The sequence below is a fragment of the Chiloscyllium plagiosum genome, unplaced genomic scaffold (genome assembly GCF_037043375.1).
Source record: "Chiloscyllium plagiosum isolate Xiang-an unplaced genomic scaffold, Cpla_swu_hap1 HiC_scaffold_6, whole genome shotgun sequence".
NCBI classification, from domain to species: Eukaryota; Metazoa; Chordata; class Chondrichthyes; order Orectolobiformes; family Hemiscylliidae; genus Chiloscyllium; species Chiloscyllium plagiosum.
Window position 1 is genome coordinate 88,862,681 of NW_028270144.1, and position 15,313 is coordinate 88,877,993.

At 40.2% G+C, this 15,313-nt stretch overlaps 1 protein-coding gene across 2 annotated transcripts in view; it reads left to right on the forward strand.

Moving 5' to 3' along the window:
- Positions 1-15,313, forward strand: part of nup58 (nucleoporin 58) — a 65,113-nt gene that overhangs the window by 22,683 nt on the left and 27,117 nt on the right. For both annotated transcript variants that reach the window (XM_043691975.2, XM_043691976.2), the window contains exons 6-10: positions 2,287-2,397; positions 5,524-5,554; positions 10,685-10,750; positions 10,841-11,015; positions 14,780-14,859. In XM_043691975.2, coding sequence (XP_043547910.1) covers positions 2,287-2,397; positions 5,524-5,554; positions 10,685-10,750; positions 10,841-11,015; positions 14,780-14,859 — 463 coding nt within the window. The remainder of the gene's footprint in view (positions 1-2,286; positions 2,398-5,523; positions 5,555-10,684; positions 10,751-10,840; positions 11,016-14,779; positions 14,860-15,313) is intronic.

The following is a 15,313-nucleotide window of genomic DNA, read 5'->3' on the forward strand; positions in this document are numbered from 1 at the left end:
TTCGGGCATAAGCCCTGAATACTCCCTGTGAACCATGGGAATTCTGTTGCATATAAGTGCTTGGATGCTACATAAATGCATTATAGAGGGATTGCTAGTAATTGGACTATGTGCTGTTTTCATATGAGCTGTTAAACTGAGATATCTTTCATAGTGGTTGTGAAAAATCATGTGGCAGTATTCGAAGAAGAACAGATGGTTCCCCTGATTTAATGGTTTGCACCTTTCCATCAGACAATACCATCAAAAACTGACTTAGCTGGTCATTCTCCCAGTTGCTATTTATGGATCCATCAAGCTGCAGGAAATTTTGAAGTAAATATAGTGTTAATAGTATATTAATTGGATCATTAGGCTAGGGATAGATAGGTACCTTGAGCACATTAAGTTGGGGCTCATGTGGCACAGTGGAAGTGAGTTCAAGTGCTGTGTGTCCAGAGATGTGTGATAACTCTGAACAGGCTGATTAGAAAAATAGGTGATGAGAAGATGGATGAGGGCAGTGGTGTCGTGATAATTTCACTGGATTAGCGATCGAGGCTGCAATGTGATATGGATTCAAAGCATACCAAGGGACACAGTCAAATTTGAATTGCACCTGAAATTTAAACAAAAAGAATTGTGGAATCTTGTGCAGTGGGTATCTCCGCTTCTAAACCAAGAGGTCTTGGATTCAAGTCCCACTTGCTCCAGAGGTCTGTAATGATATTTCTAAACAGATTGATTGATTTAGAAAATATAAGGAGCACATGAAGTGGACAAAGGTTCCTATGATGCAGTGGTAGGAAGCTCTAGTGAAGGCCTACATGCTGCAGAGGTGTGTAATAACTTCTGAATAGGTTGATTAGACATACCCGAGTATTATGAAGCAAGACCTTCACACTAAGGCGGCCGTAGCGACTCTGGGATGTGGCCCATGCTGGTGCCCATTAGACTCAACTGCCTTTCCTCCTTTTGTTAATGCCCCTGTGATCAAATAACCTTGGGGAGGGAGCATGCACTGTCTGCCAGTTTGCTTGAGGCCTTAATCTGACAAATGAGTGCTGCAGGGGCTGAAATGCATCATGTCTCCAAAGCTAAATTCTAATTTAATTTGCTGCGTTTTCTTGGTTGGTTTCTTTTTGCAGTGCAAAGATTATCACTTGTTTTTGTTTGATCAAAGAGTATAAAGAGGGATTTCTGCGAGACTGGATTTTAGATTGGAAGGATTCAGACCTTGGTAATGTTGCATGCTGTAACTAGATCTATTATTAAGTATAGGATTTGCATCAAGTTTTCACTTTGAACTGGCTTCAGAATGAACATCAGGAGACTGCAATTCAGAATTAAATCATTCATTTTGCAGCTCTTTGGAATAATAAGGCACTATAAACCTTTATAAAGTGGAAAGTATAATACCTTTTAATGGTGAATGTGTGGGATATTGTGACTGAACAAAATTTAATGGTAGGATCGTGCTAATGCTCATTACCACTATTGGCTTTACTGACAGTATGCTTAGTTAGGGATAGGTTTAACTACATGATCATCTTCAGAACATATTTGTTCAGAATCATTATGAAGATGGGTGATTTGTTGAGATACCAGAGAGTTGGTGTCCCTTGTGAAACTGGATCAAAGAAGGAGGAGATAGAGTTAATGGACGAGCTTGGAGAAGATATGAGGAAATAAGTAAACCAGTGAAGAGTAAGGGTTTAGAACTTCAAGGGGGTGAGATGACCTGTTGTTTAGTAGATATCAAGAAGCGTGGGATGTGGCCAAGGCAGCGAACCAGACAGTTGCAATCTTAATGGCAAAGACCATGCTTGAACTTTATTTGAGGGGGGGGGGGGGGAAGGGGCAGGTAGAGATGTGGTAGTAAAACAAAGAAGCTCAGAATTATCCTGACCTTCCAAGTTCCTTGAGTAATGAGCAAATTTGGCAAAGATAAAACAATGTGCTATATTCATTGAGGTTTGAGCTTCTTGGACATATGGAGCAAAATAGGGGGCATACTAGAGCAATGACCAAAGTAGAAAAGAGATGTGAGGCCTTTTCCAGGGAAAGAGATATTGAAGATGGAGGTGAGAGTATGGTCAGTTTCAGAAATATATTGCAATTAGATTTATTTCCTCCTCATGATCTTACAGTAGGTAAATTGGATTGTTGGAATAATGAGAAGCACACTGATCATATTCAGGTAGCATGTTTTCATCCTGTGTTTTTTGGATATAATTAAAAGTCTTCTGTAGCTTTGATAACTAAATTGAACAGCCACAAGGTTTTAACTTTTTTTTTCAATTTTAGGACTTGGTCAATCACTGGGGTTGAATCTTGGGGTATCTACAGCTGCCCCAACAACTACAGCCAGTGAAGGTCTTGGTGGAATAGATTTCAGTGGGTCGTCTGATAAGAAGAGTGAGTAGTAACCAGGGATCATCTTCATATCTTTTTAATTATACAGCAGCTAAATTCACAATGTTAAGTAATTGTATCTACTGGGCTTAAAACATTTAAATGGAGGAGACTTGACTATTGAATGGAGGAATCCTTTATAGCACTTTGATTCCGCTATAGGTTAAGATTGTAAGTTACTGTTAAGTTGATTTTGAACAAAAGAAATTGAATGTAACACCATGAAATATGAAGACCTGTTTGTTTTGTCATTAAATAGAAGTTTCTTGCTTTCTTTGTTCTTGTTGTCTTTATCCCTGTCTCATGAACTTGCAACATCAAACAATGAAGCTCCCCATATTGGACCTCTTTTTGTCTAATAGTGGGTTTGCATAGTTGTAAACTTTTAAGATCAATTAGTTTGGTTAAAGTACCATAATCTGCGATATATAGGTCCACCCTGAATCCACAATTATTCAATTCTTTGACCTCCAAACATATATATTTTTTAAAAATCCTCTCTCTTCTTTGCCATGGCATGTATCTTTCACCCCATAAATGCATGTTTACTTACTAGTAACTTAAAACTGGACAAAAACTTGGTAGAGGAGTATAATGTGGGGCAAATATGTGTTTTTGCACTTTAGCAGGAAGAATAGAACAGTTGAATGTTATTCAAATTGAGAGAGACTGCAGAAAACTGCAGCACAGAGATTTGAGAATCTTTGTGCATAAATCATAAAAACCAGCATCCAACTTCAGAGCAGAAAAGGGAAGACAAATGCAATATTGTCCTTTTATTTTGAAGGGAATGGAGTGTGACAGCAGGGGGGGGCCTTACTAAATGTAAGCGAGGCACTACTTAAACCAGACTTAGAATACTGTGAACAGTCTTGATCTCTGTATCTAAGGAAAAAATATACTGGTATTGGGGGCAGTCCAGAGAATGTTCACTAGGTTAAGTGCAGGCATGGACAGATTGTGTTATGAGGAGAGTTTGAGTATGTTGGGCTTGTGCTTACTGAATTTAGAAGAATGAAAGGCAACCAAAAAGAAACTGACAAAATCCTTAGAGGACTTTGACAGGTTAGGTGCTGAGTGGTTGTTTTTCCCCACTTATGGGAAAATCTAGAACCAGAGGGCATAGTATCAGGGATGGTTTGTGGGGTTATGTTAGCGATAAGGAGAAGTTTCTTCTGAGGGGAATGAATACTTGAAATTCTTTGCTGTAGAGGCAGGGTTGTTGAATATGTTCAACACTGAAACAGACTGATTTTTAATCAGTAAGGGCTGTGGGGTAAAGGCAGAGAAGTGGAATTGAGGATTGTCAGATCAGCCATGATCTCAGTGTTGGAACTGACTTGATGGACCAAATAGTCTACTTTTGCTCCTATATCTCTTGGTCTAACTGGCACAAGGAATCAAGCAGATGATGTGAAGTATGTTGTTAAGATATGGAGGAGGCAAAGACAAGGCCCCTCTACGTTGGATGTTGGTGGCCTTCAAAATGATGGCCACTGACACTTGTATCAGCAGTTCACTTTTATACTGCACATGTAAGTTGACCCCTGTTTATGAAAGTTGTTTTTCCAGAGTCAGAAGTCAACTCAGTCAGACATCTGTATCTTCTTTTTAAACTTTGTTTCTTTACATGCTCGAGTGACCCTGGATGGAATATAGGTGTGCAAAATTTTAAATCAACTTGTCAGTTCGAAAGAAAACCACAGTCTTACAAGGAATCTAACAATGGGTACAACTAGTAGTATGTCAAAACTATAAGATAGTCTAGTCCCTTCCCTAATGCTTTTTTTGCCAATCACTAAGGTTTAGAACACAGCCATTTAATCCACCGTTTGTCAAGACTTTGTATATATACCTCTCTCTTCCCTTCTTACTTTTCTTCCAGATCTTTTCTGATCTCTCCATCCTTCTGTAGTTGTCTCCCTTTTCTTGTCATTTGTGTTTCTCTTCCTTCTTGAAGTGCATATTTTGTCTCTTTTGTGGAGAGTAAATAAGAAGTATAAAAAATCTGATCAGCTTTAGATTGAGCCAACCTCATGAACTAGAAGGAGCAGACCATATTTGAGTTTACCGCTTTGATTTTGGAAATTTATTGGATCTTTGGTTGTTGCAACAAAAGTGGAAAATTGACTGTCATCAATCTTGACAAAGTTAAGTCACACAGGTAGACATCAAACATGTGGGCAGAAGCACAAGTTTGAATTTTGAAGGAGCCAAGTTGCTTTGGCCCCACCATTTTAAAACCGCATCCTTGATTTTATTTGATAAATGTCTCCTGTAAAATATGCATATAAATTTATAAATAGCGAGTTTTGAGAAGACTTGTAGCTCAGGTTGAGGTTTTGGATGTAGGATTGCTCGCTGAGCTGAAAGGTTCATTTCCAGACGTTTCATTATCTTACGAGGTATCATCTTCAGTGGACCTCAGGCGAAGCAATGCTGAAATATTTATAAATAAAAAGCAGGAGTTTTCAGCATTGCTTCGCCTGAGGTCCACTGAAGATGATACCTAGTAAGATAATGAAACGTCTGGAAATGAACCTTTCAGCTCAGCGAGCAAACCTACAATCTCAATCTATAAATTTCAATGAAAAAAATTGTATTTTAAATTGAGTTTGAGGGTGGGCTGTTAAGCAGGAATTAAATGTTTTAAATCTTTGTCTATGCAGTTAACTGAAATTTTAAAGAGATGCTCATCAATGTAAAGGCATGGAGGGGGGGGAAAAAACACTGCTTGGGATATTTTTTTAAAATGCTGTTTTGATATAGCTGATTGGAGGATATACAAAAAAGGTAAGATTTTGCAGATGGTTAAATGAGGGGTACTTAAGATAAGAATTGAAGCATCCTGGGTTGCAATTGGGTAAATATAAGAAAGAAGATTGTGTGATCTCTGCAGGCTAACTTCAATCTAGCACAAGTAACAGCCAACTACCAAATTTGTATTCCATTGATTTTCCCCCCCTAGTAATTGCTTGGATGTTTTCGATCCCTTTGAAAGGGAAATAGGCCTGTTCCATTCTCCTTGACATTTGTTCTTTTGTTAATGTTCTGTTATGTTGTATGTCATGTTCCTTTTTAAAAAATGCAATTAGATGCATTAATAGGGTGTATATTTATCCATTACAGATGATAAAGGTTCAACTGGAGTTAGGCCTGAGTAAGTATATTTGTATCTAAACATATATATATATAAGTTTTTTTAAAGAAATCTTAGGCAGCTTGTGAAGGGATAACTTCTGCCACAAATGTCAATCAGCCACTGCTCATTCCACCTGTTTGTTTGCTATTGAAGTATTTTGTGAGTTACAGTCCTACTTCCTGCAGATCTTGTGTATCACATCCACACTGTACCAAAGTTCAGTGTTAAAACTGTTTCATCCTGACAATCCCAGTTTTCTTACATCTTTACAACTTCACTCATTGAACAGAACGGTGAATATCCATCACACTCCATTGTTCTATTTGACTCCAAGAAGTGTTTCTGATTCCTTTTATTCATTGTATGCATGGAGTGGGTATTAACTGAGGATTAATTTATGATTCTATCATTGATAACCACCATAACCACTGCTGATTGTCTGTCTTTTTTTTGGGAGGGGGAGAGGGGGGTACACTGGGGTGGGGGAGAGGGGGGAACACACTGGGGAGAGAGGGGGAGACACTGGGGTAGAGGGGGGAACATACTGGGGAGGGACACACTGTGGGGGGAACACACTGGGGGGGGGAACACACTGGGGAGGGGAGAACACACTGGGGGGGAGAGTGGGGAACACACTGGGGAAAGGGGGAACAAATGGGGAAGGGGAGATGGGGGTCTGTCTTTTTTTTAAAACAACAACTCTGGTCCATTAACGTCCATTTTAGGAAAGGAAATCTTAATTGGTCTATCTTACATATGACTCCAGGTCCCCAGCAATGTGGTTGATTCTCAACTGTTCTGGCATGAAGATGGCCTAGCCAGTGATGCCACAATGACGAATAAAAAAGAAATTCTTATTCATACATTCTGATTTGGTTGGGGGTGGTTGTTGTACAAAGCACAACTGTTGTGTGGTTAGCACTGAAGACTCTCAATACCAGGGACCCAGGTTCGATTCCAGATTTGGGTGACTGTGCAGACTTCACACAGACATTCTCCCCATGTCTGTGTGGATTTCCTCTGGGTGCTCCAGTTTCCTCCTATAGTCCAAAGATGTGAAGGTTAGGTGGATTGGCCATGGGAAATTTGGGGTTCCAGGGACAGTGTGGGAGAGTAGGATGCTCTTTGGAGGATTGGTGCAGACTTGATGGGTTGAATGACCTCTCTGCCCTAGAGATTCTATGATTGAGATTCCACTTGAGTTTAGAAGAATGCGAGGTGATTTCATCGAAACTGATCAGTTTCTTAAGCAGCTTCACAGAATAAACACTGAGAAGATGTTTTCCCTCCTGAGAGAGGCATATTTTCAGAATAAAGAGGTAATTTAAGATAGATGAGGAGGAATTTCATCTATCAGACGATTGAGATTCTTTGGAACTCCTTCTCACAAATAGCTGTACGGACAAAGCCCTTGTGTATGTTTAAGGCTGAGATAGGTAGATTCTTGATCAGTAGGGGAAAAGGCAAGAATGTGGATATAGTTTCAGCCACACTGCTGCATTACTCTTGCAATGGAGGCCAACGAATCGTTGTCTTCCTCAAGTTAGTTGCTGCTTTTGCACACTTCCTTTCAGTGACCAGTGTAAAAGGGCACCAAGGTGCATTGGCTTGCATTTCAAAGGGCAGCTGAGAGTCTGGAACCCACATACAGACCAAACCAGGCAAAGAAGGTGACAGATTTCCTTCCCGAAAGAGGACAAGTGAAGTTATTTATTGAATTGTCTTTTCAACATCGGCGATAATCTATGTTTTCATACCAACTTTATATAACAGATCCCGTAATTGAATTTAAATTTCAGCAGGTGCTATGTCGAAGCTTCTGGTTTACTTTTCCATTGACTGATAATATATCATTACCTCCCCAAATCTTGGAATTCCTTATTGAGCACTAAAGTCATAGAGATGTACAGCATGGAAACAGACCCTTGGGTCCAACCCGTCCATGCTGACCAGATATCCCAACCCAATCTAGTCCCACCTGCCAGCAGCCGGCCCATATCCTCCAAACCCTTCCTATTTATATACCCATCCAAATGCCTCTTGAATGTTGCAATTGTACCAACCTCCACCACTTCATTCCATACACTCACCACCCTCTGCGTGAAAAGGTCTTTTTTTATATCTTTCCCCTATCACCCTAAACCTATGTCCTCCAGTTCTGGACTCCCCGACCCCAGGGAAAAAACTTTTGCCTATTTATCCTATCCATGCCCCTCATAATTTTGTAAACCCCTATAAGGTCACCCCTCAGCCTCTGACGCTCCAGGGAAAACAGCCCCAGCCTGTTCAGCCTCTCCCTGTAGCTCAAATCCTCCAACCCTGGCAACATCCTTGTAAATCTTTTCTGAACCCTTTCAAGTTTCACAACATCTTTCCGATAGGAAGGAGACCAGAATTGCATACAATATTCCAACAGTGGCCTAACCAATGTCCTGTACAGCCGCAATGTGACCTCCCAACTCCTGTACTCAGTACTCTGACCAATAAAGGAAAGCATACCAAACGTTACCTTCACTATCCTATCTACCTGTGACTCCACTTTCAAGGAGCTTTGCACCTGCACTCCAAGGTCTTTTTGTTCAGCCCAACAGTCCTGAGCACTTTACCATGAATTATGTAAGTCCTGCTAAGATTTGCTTTCCCAAAATGCATCACCTCGCATTTATCTGAATTAAACTCCATCTGCCACTTCTCACCCCATTGGCCTATCTGATCCAGATTCTGTTGTAATCTGAGGTAACCCTCTTCGCTGTCCACTACACCTCCAATTTTGGTGTCATCTGCAAACTTACTGTACCTTTAATGCTCGCATCCAAATCATTTATGTAAATGACAAAAAAGTAGAGCACCCAGCACCAATCATTGTGGCAGTCCACTGGTCACAGGCCTCCAGTCTGAAAAACAACTCTTCATCACCACCCTCTGTCTTCTACCTTTTGAGCCAGTTCTGTATCCAAATGGCTAGTTCTCCCTGTATTCCATGAGATCGAACCTTGCTAATCAGTCTTCCATGGGGAAACTTGTCGAATGCCTTCATATAGATCACATTTATTGCTCTGCCCTCATCAATCCTCTTTGTTCCTTCTTCAAAAAACTCAATCAAGTTTGTGAGACATGATTTCCTATGCACAAAGCCATGTTGACTATCCCTAATCAGTCCTTGCCTTTCCAAATACATGTACATCCTCTCCCTCAGGATTCTATAGTTCCCTTGCTTGTCTTTACTGCCCTTCTTAAACAGTGGCACCACGTTTGCCAACCTCCAGTCTTCTGGCACCTCACCTGTGACTATCGATGATACAAATATCTCAGCAAGAGGCCCAGCAATCACTTCTCTGGCTTCACACAGAGTTCTAGGGTACACCTGATTAGGTCCTGGGGATTTATCCACCTTTACCCGTTTCAAGACATCCAGCACTTCCTCCTCTGTAATCTGGACATTTTGCAAGATGCCACCATCATACTGGCTTGAGGACTGCATGCTTCAAGAAAGAGCCTCACTACCATCTTCTCAAAATTTAGTATTGACTTGTATTCATGTAGCACTTCAGATGCAGTACAAAGTATCAAGGCAAAAGTCAAAATTTTGATACCGGACCACAAGCAGGTAGCTAAAAGTAAATCAAAGAACTAGATTTTAATGAGCATCTTTTAAAGAAGAAAAAGAGTTAGAAAAGTTAAAGGGCAATGGATGAAGAGCTGGAAGGTGGCATTAGGTTGTATGATACTTTTTTTGTTTGACATGAAGGTGATGGATCGAATGGCTGCTTTTTGCGCCATTAAGTTTCTATCCTTTTGTACCTTGAAGATGGAAATAAAGGCTTGAGCGTTTGGGGAAAGAATTTCAGAGGTTAGTGTCTTGACACCTGAAGGCCTAATCAAATGGTGGGCTAACTAAAATAGGGGATGCTAAAGAGACCAGATTTAGATTAGCACAGATAGCTAGGAATGTTTACCTGTTCAAAACTGTTCTGCTGTCCTTATGCTCCAAATGCCATTTTCCTTATCCCTTTTCCAAACATGTAGAAATCAAAAGCTGTTATCAGTCTTTAGATTCAAAATTAGTAAGTGACCCAGCATCAATTGCTATTTTGAGGAAGAGATGTAAACTCTTACCCTGGAGAGTTGTGGGCTGAAGGAGATTAGAGATGAGAACCAAGAATTATCTGGAGAGACCTGAAAACCGGGATAAGAATGTACTATCATGATTTTTTTTTCAAACCAGGAGACAATATATCTTCTTATGTTCAGGGATGATAGGTAAACAGTGCATAGATAGCAGAGTTTTGGAATGTCAATTTTATGAAATGTAAAATGTTGGAGACCGAGCAAGAGTCGGTTAAAATAATCCAGTCTCAAGAAAGCCAAAGATTTGAATGAGGGTAAAGGCAGGGGTGGAGTCTGACGATGTTACAAAAGTGTAAATTGGCAGTGATAGTGCAGATATGTGAAGTAAAATTCAACTTGGAAACATATCCAACACCAAGATTGCAAAGAGTTTGATTTAGCTTTTAGTTTGCCAGAAAGGAAGATGGTGTTTATAACTGACAGAATAAAATGACTTGTGTTTTCCCTTTATAACTGGAGAAAATTTGTAATCATCTGAACATGTTGGATGTCAGAGAAGCAATTTGATGATATAGAGTAGTGGGTGAGAGAATCTTGTGATGCAGCTGGATTTCAGCAGTAATTCTGAGTGAACTGAACACTTTTCAGCAATGCAGTGGTAGATGTTAATAATGATTTGATTATAGCTTTATTGTGATGCAGAAGTCATATTGCTGCATTATATAAAAATTATAAAGCCTTTTGTGATAAGTATATCGTACATACCATTTCACCATGGTGTCTAAAATTTGTAATACATAACAATTGAAGAAATTTTAAACAGGTTTCACACCAAGTTAACTAGTGATTCATCTAACCAAACAATATTATTTCACTGTATAATGGAACTTGGAGTTCTTAATAAAAATGTTAAAATGTTCTCTTTCTTTAAACTTTCTAGTGTTGATGTGAGGATGGAATGTAGATTATTATAATATCCTCCTACCTTGAATTTATCTACAATGTTTGTCTATTAAAAATTTTGCAAAGGGACATTTCTCACTATTGACATTTTTAGTCCTTTTTCTGTTTGTTTTCCAGTGATAGCAAAGCCCTGAAAGATGAAAATCTGCCGCCTGTTATCTGTCAAGATGTGGAGCACTTTCAGTGAGTTTTACAAGTTTGATATCCAATCATTAACTCTCTATTTTACAATATCAGCATTTAAAATCATGTATTCTTTTTACACATTTGTAGGAAGTTTGTAAAAGAACAGAAGCAGGTGCAAGAAGAAATTAGCCGAATGTCCTTTAAAGCTATGTTGAAAGTACAAGAGGATATCAAAGCCCTGAAACAATTATTAACAGTAGTTGCCAGCGGACTTCAGAGAGATTCACTTGCCATTGACAAGCTAAAGATAGAATCTGCACAGGTAAATAAAAATTGCCAGAGATTTTTCATAAGAGTGTAATTAAAACCAGTTTTGAAAAAGAAATAGTATAATTCTAGCTACCTAAAAGTTAAAATCTGATGCATTTGGGACTTCAATGGTAGAGATTAAAGTCAGTAATATTTTACAATAACCATTGAGCTATATTCAACTTTTTCCCCCATTGTTTTAATAAAAAGACTGTTTTAAACAAAAAATACTCATTAAAATCGAGAAAAGAATTTTGATTTGCTGGCATTGAGAACAGTATATTTTATTCTCAAAGTAGAACATAGAACATAGAACATAGAAGAATACAGCGCAGTACAGGCCCTTTGGCCCTCGATGTTGCGCCGATCCAAGCCCACCTAACCTATACTAACCCACTATCCTCCATATACCTATCCAATGCCCGCTTAAATGCCCATAAAGAGGGAGAGTCCACCACTGCTACTGGCAGGGCATTCCATGAACTTACGACTCGCTGAGTGAAGAACCTACCCCTAACTTCAGTCCTATATCTACCCCCCCTTAATTTAAAGCTATGCCCCCTTGTAATACCCGACTCCATACGCGGGAAAAGGTTCACACTGTCAACCCTATCTAACCCCCTAATCATCTTGTACACCTCAATCAAGTCACCCCTAAACCTTCTTTTCTCTAATGAAAACAGCCCCAAGTGTCTCAATCTTTCCTCATACGATCTTCCTTCCATACCAGGCAACATCCTGGTAAACCTCCTCTGCACCCGTTCCAGTGCCTCCACATCCTTCCTATAGTATGGCGACCAAAACTGCACACAATATTCCAGATGCGGCCGCACCAGAGTCTTATACAACTGCATCATGACCTCAGGACTCCGGAACTCAATTCCTCTACCAATAAAAGCCAGTACGCCATATGCCTTCCTCACTGCACTATTTACCTGGGTGGCAACTTTCAGAGATCTGTGTACATGGACACCAAGATCCCTCTGCTCATCCACACTACCAAGTATCCGACCATTAGCCCAGTACCCCATCTTTTTGTTTTTCTTCCCAAAGTGAATCACCTCACACTTAGCTACATTGAATTCCATTTGCCACCTTTCTGCCCAGCTCTGCAGCTTCTCTATATCCTGCTGTAACCTGCCACATCCTTCTTCACTGTCAACAACTCCTCCGACTTTCGTATCATCCGCAAACTTGCTCACCCAACCTTCTAACCCCTCTTCCAGGTCATTTATAAAAATGACAAACAGCAATGGTCCCAAAACAGATCCTTGCGGAACACCGCTAGTGACGGCACTCCATGAAGAAACTTTGCCATCAACTACTACCCTCTGTCTTCTTCCATCCAGCCAATTCCTAATCCAAACCTCCAACTCACCCTCAATGCCATATCTCCGTATTTTCTGCAGTAGCCTACCATGGGGAACCTTATCAAACGCCTTACTAAAATCCATATATACCACATCTACCGCTTTCCCCTCATCAACCTCCTTCGTCACCTTTTCAAAGAATTCAATAAGGTTTGTGAGGCACGACCTGCCCTTCACAAAACCATGCTGACTATCCTTGATCACATTATTCCTATCCAGATGTGCATAAATCCTATCCCTTACAATTCTCTCTAAGGCTTTGCCCACAACAGAAGTGAGACTCACCGGCCTATAGTTACTAGGGTTATCCCTACTCCCCTTTTTGAACAAGGGAACCACATTTGCTATCCTCCAGTCTTCTGGCACTACGCCAGTAGACAAAGAGGACATAAAAATCAAGGCCAATGGCTCTGCAATCTCCTCCCTTGCTTCCCAGAGAATCCTAGGATAAATGCCATCAGGCCCAGGGGACTTATCTATTTTCACCTTTTCCAGGATTTCCAACACCTCTTCTCTACATACCTCAAAGCCATCCATTCTACTTATTTGTGACTCAGTATTCACATCGACGACAATGCCCAGTTCCTGAGTAAATACTGAAGAAAAGTATTCATTCAGTGTCTCCCCAATCTCTTCCGCCTCCACACGCAACTTCCCACTACTATCCTTGACTGGACCTATTCCTACCCTAGTCATTCTTTTATTCCTAACATACCTATAGAAAGCCTTAGGGTTTTCCCTAATCCTACCGACTAAGGACCTTTCATGTCCCCTCCTTGCTGCTCTTAGCTCTCTCTTCAGGTCCTTCCTGGCTACCTTATAACTCTCAATCGCCCCAATTGAACCTTCACGTCTCATCTTGAGATAAGCCGCCCTCTTCCATTTAACAAGGGATTCCAATTCCTTATTAAACCACGGCTCCCTCGCACGACCCTTTCCTCCCTGCCTGACAGGTACATAATTATCAAGGACACTCAATAGTTGCTCCTTGAACAAGCTCCACATATCATTTACACTCTTGCCTTGGAGTCTACTTTTCCAAGCCACACATCCTAAGTCATGCCTCACCGCATCATAATTTCCCTGACCCCAGCTATAACTCTTGCCCTGTAGTACACACTTATCCCTCTCCATCACGAGTGTAAAAATCACCGAATTATGGTCACTATCCCCAAAGTGCTCACCTACCTCTAATTCTAACACCTGGCCTGGTTCGTTACCCAGAACCAAATCCAGTATGGCCTCACCTCTTGTTGGCCTGTCTACATATTGTGTCAGGAAACTCTCCTGCACACATTGAACAAACACTGACCCATCTATCGAACTTGAGCTATAGCTTTCCCAATCAATATCAGGAAAGTTAAAGTCCCCCATAACAACCACCCTATTACTGTCACTCATCTCCTGAATCACCTTCCCTATCCTTTCTTCAATGATTCTAGGACTATTAGGAGGCCTGTAAAAGACTCCTAACAGGGTGACCTCACCTTTCCTATTCCTAACCTCAGCCCAAACTACCTCAGATGGCAAGTCCTCATCCATCGTCCTTTCCACCACTGTAATACTATCTTTGACAAGCAATGCCACACCTCCCCCTCTTTTACCCCCACCTCTGACCCTACTAAAACATTTAAATCCTGGAACCTGCAACAGCCAATCCTGTCCCTGTAAGTAAGTAAGATCAGTTGTGTTTTTATGTGTTCACAGAAATGCAGGAGATAACACAGAATTACAGCATAGAATAGTACAGCACAGAAGGTGGTCATTGATCCCCTTTAACCATATATAGAAATGGGTTTTAAGTCTTAGATTTTCCTCTTGAATTGTGTCACTTACTTGTTGTGACTTTAGCTGGAAGCAAAAATGTGTTCCGTAATCAAATAATGTGATTGTGCTCAAGTTAAATCTTATACCATATTTTCAATCATAACAGCATATGGTATAAAATAACTATGCAACAGGTTTCCTGTATTGACATACTAACCAGAGGCCTTTTGAAAATTTACTACAAAGAAGCTCCGTAGAGGAGAGGGGTTACTAATGGAATGAAAAACCTGCAGGCTCCAGTGACCACTTTGTGGAATCTTGCAGAAGTCAGATGCTTTATGCTGTAGCTGGTGTACATGTTTAAGCTGCTGTCTGGAGGTGATAAACTTTCCAGAAATCTATTAAGGAAGACTACTCTAAACCTTAAAATAATTTGTCAGGCTTAGCAATACACCTTTTGGATGCATTAAGCATCTTTCCAAATTAGGCATAGCCACCAAACAGAAAAGTGATCTCCTGTAAATCTGAAAGTACTAAATGGTGAAAGAAAACCTTTTGAAGTTAGCCTAGAATTGCAAGTAGAGATGAGGTAAGATTGAAGAAAAGCCACTTTAAATAAAAATATTGAATTTATTCATAGGAGCTTAAAAATGCTGAAATAGCACTCAGGACACAGAAGATACCACCGGGACTTCAACATGAAAATACAGCACCAGCAGAGTAAGTTAATGGATGATTCAGCAAATGAGAGGTCTAGGATACAATTTAACAGTTTTTAAACTGAACTAATGCTGCAGTAGAAGGTCTTTAATTGTTGATAATATGAATTTGGCACAATGTTTTTTTTAAAGCATGAATTGTAAACACTTTTTCTGTCAAATTCAAGTTGCTGCTTTGCAGATGAATTGGCTGATTGGCGGCAACTTTATATTTTTACCTGCATAGTCCAGTTTCACACTCCGTGCAAAGCCAAATGACCATAGCATTCAGCTGACTGTCGATTCAACTGAATATTGAGTAAGAAATTGTGGATTTCGAAAATAACATTAAGAAATCACACCCTAAACTTGCTGATTGATGTTCACCTCTGATGGGTGAAGGTTTTCCTCTTCAACAAAGATGGCTTCCTGATCCCAGGTTGATTTCCTAACTTTTGATTATTTGCATGCAGTAT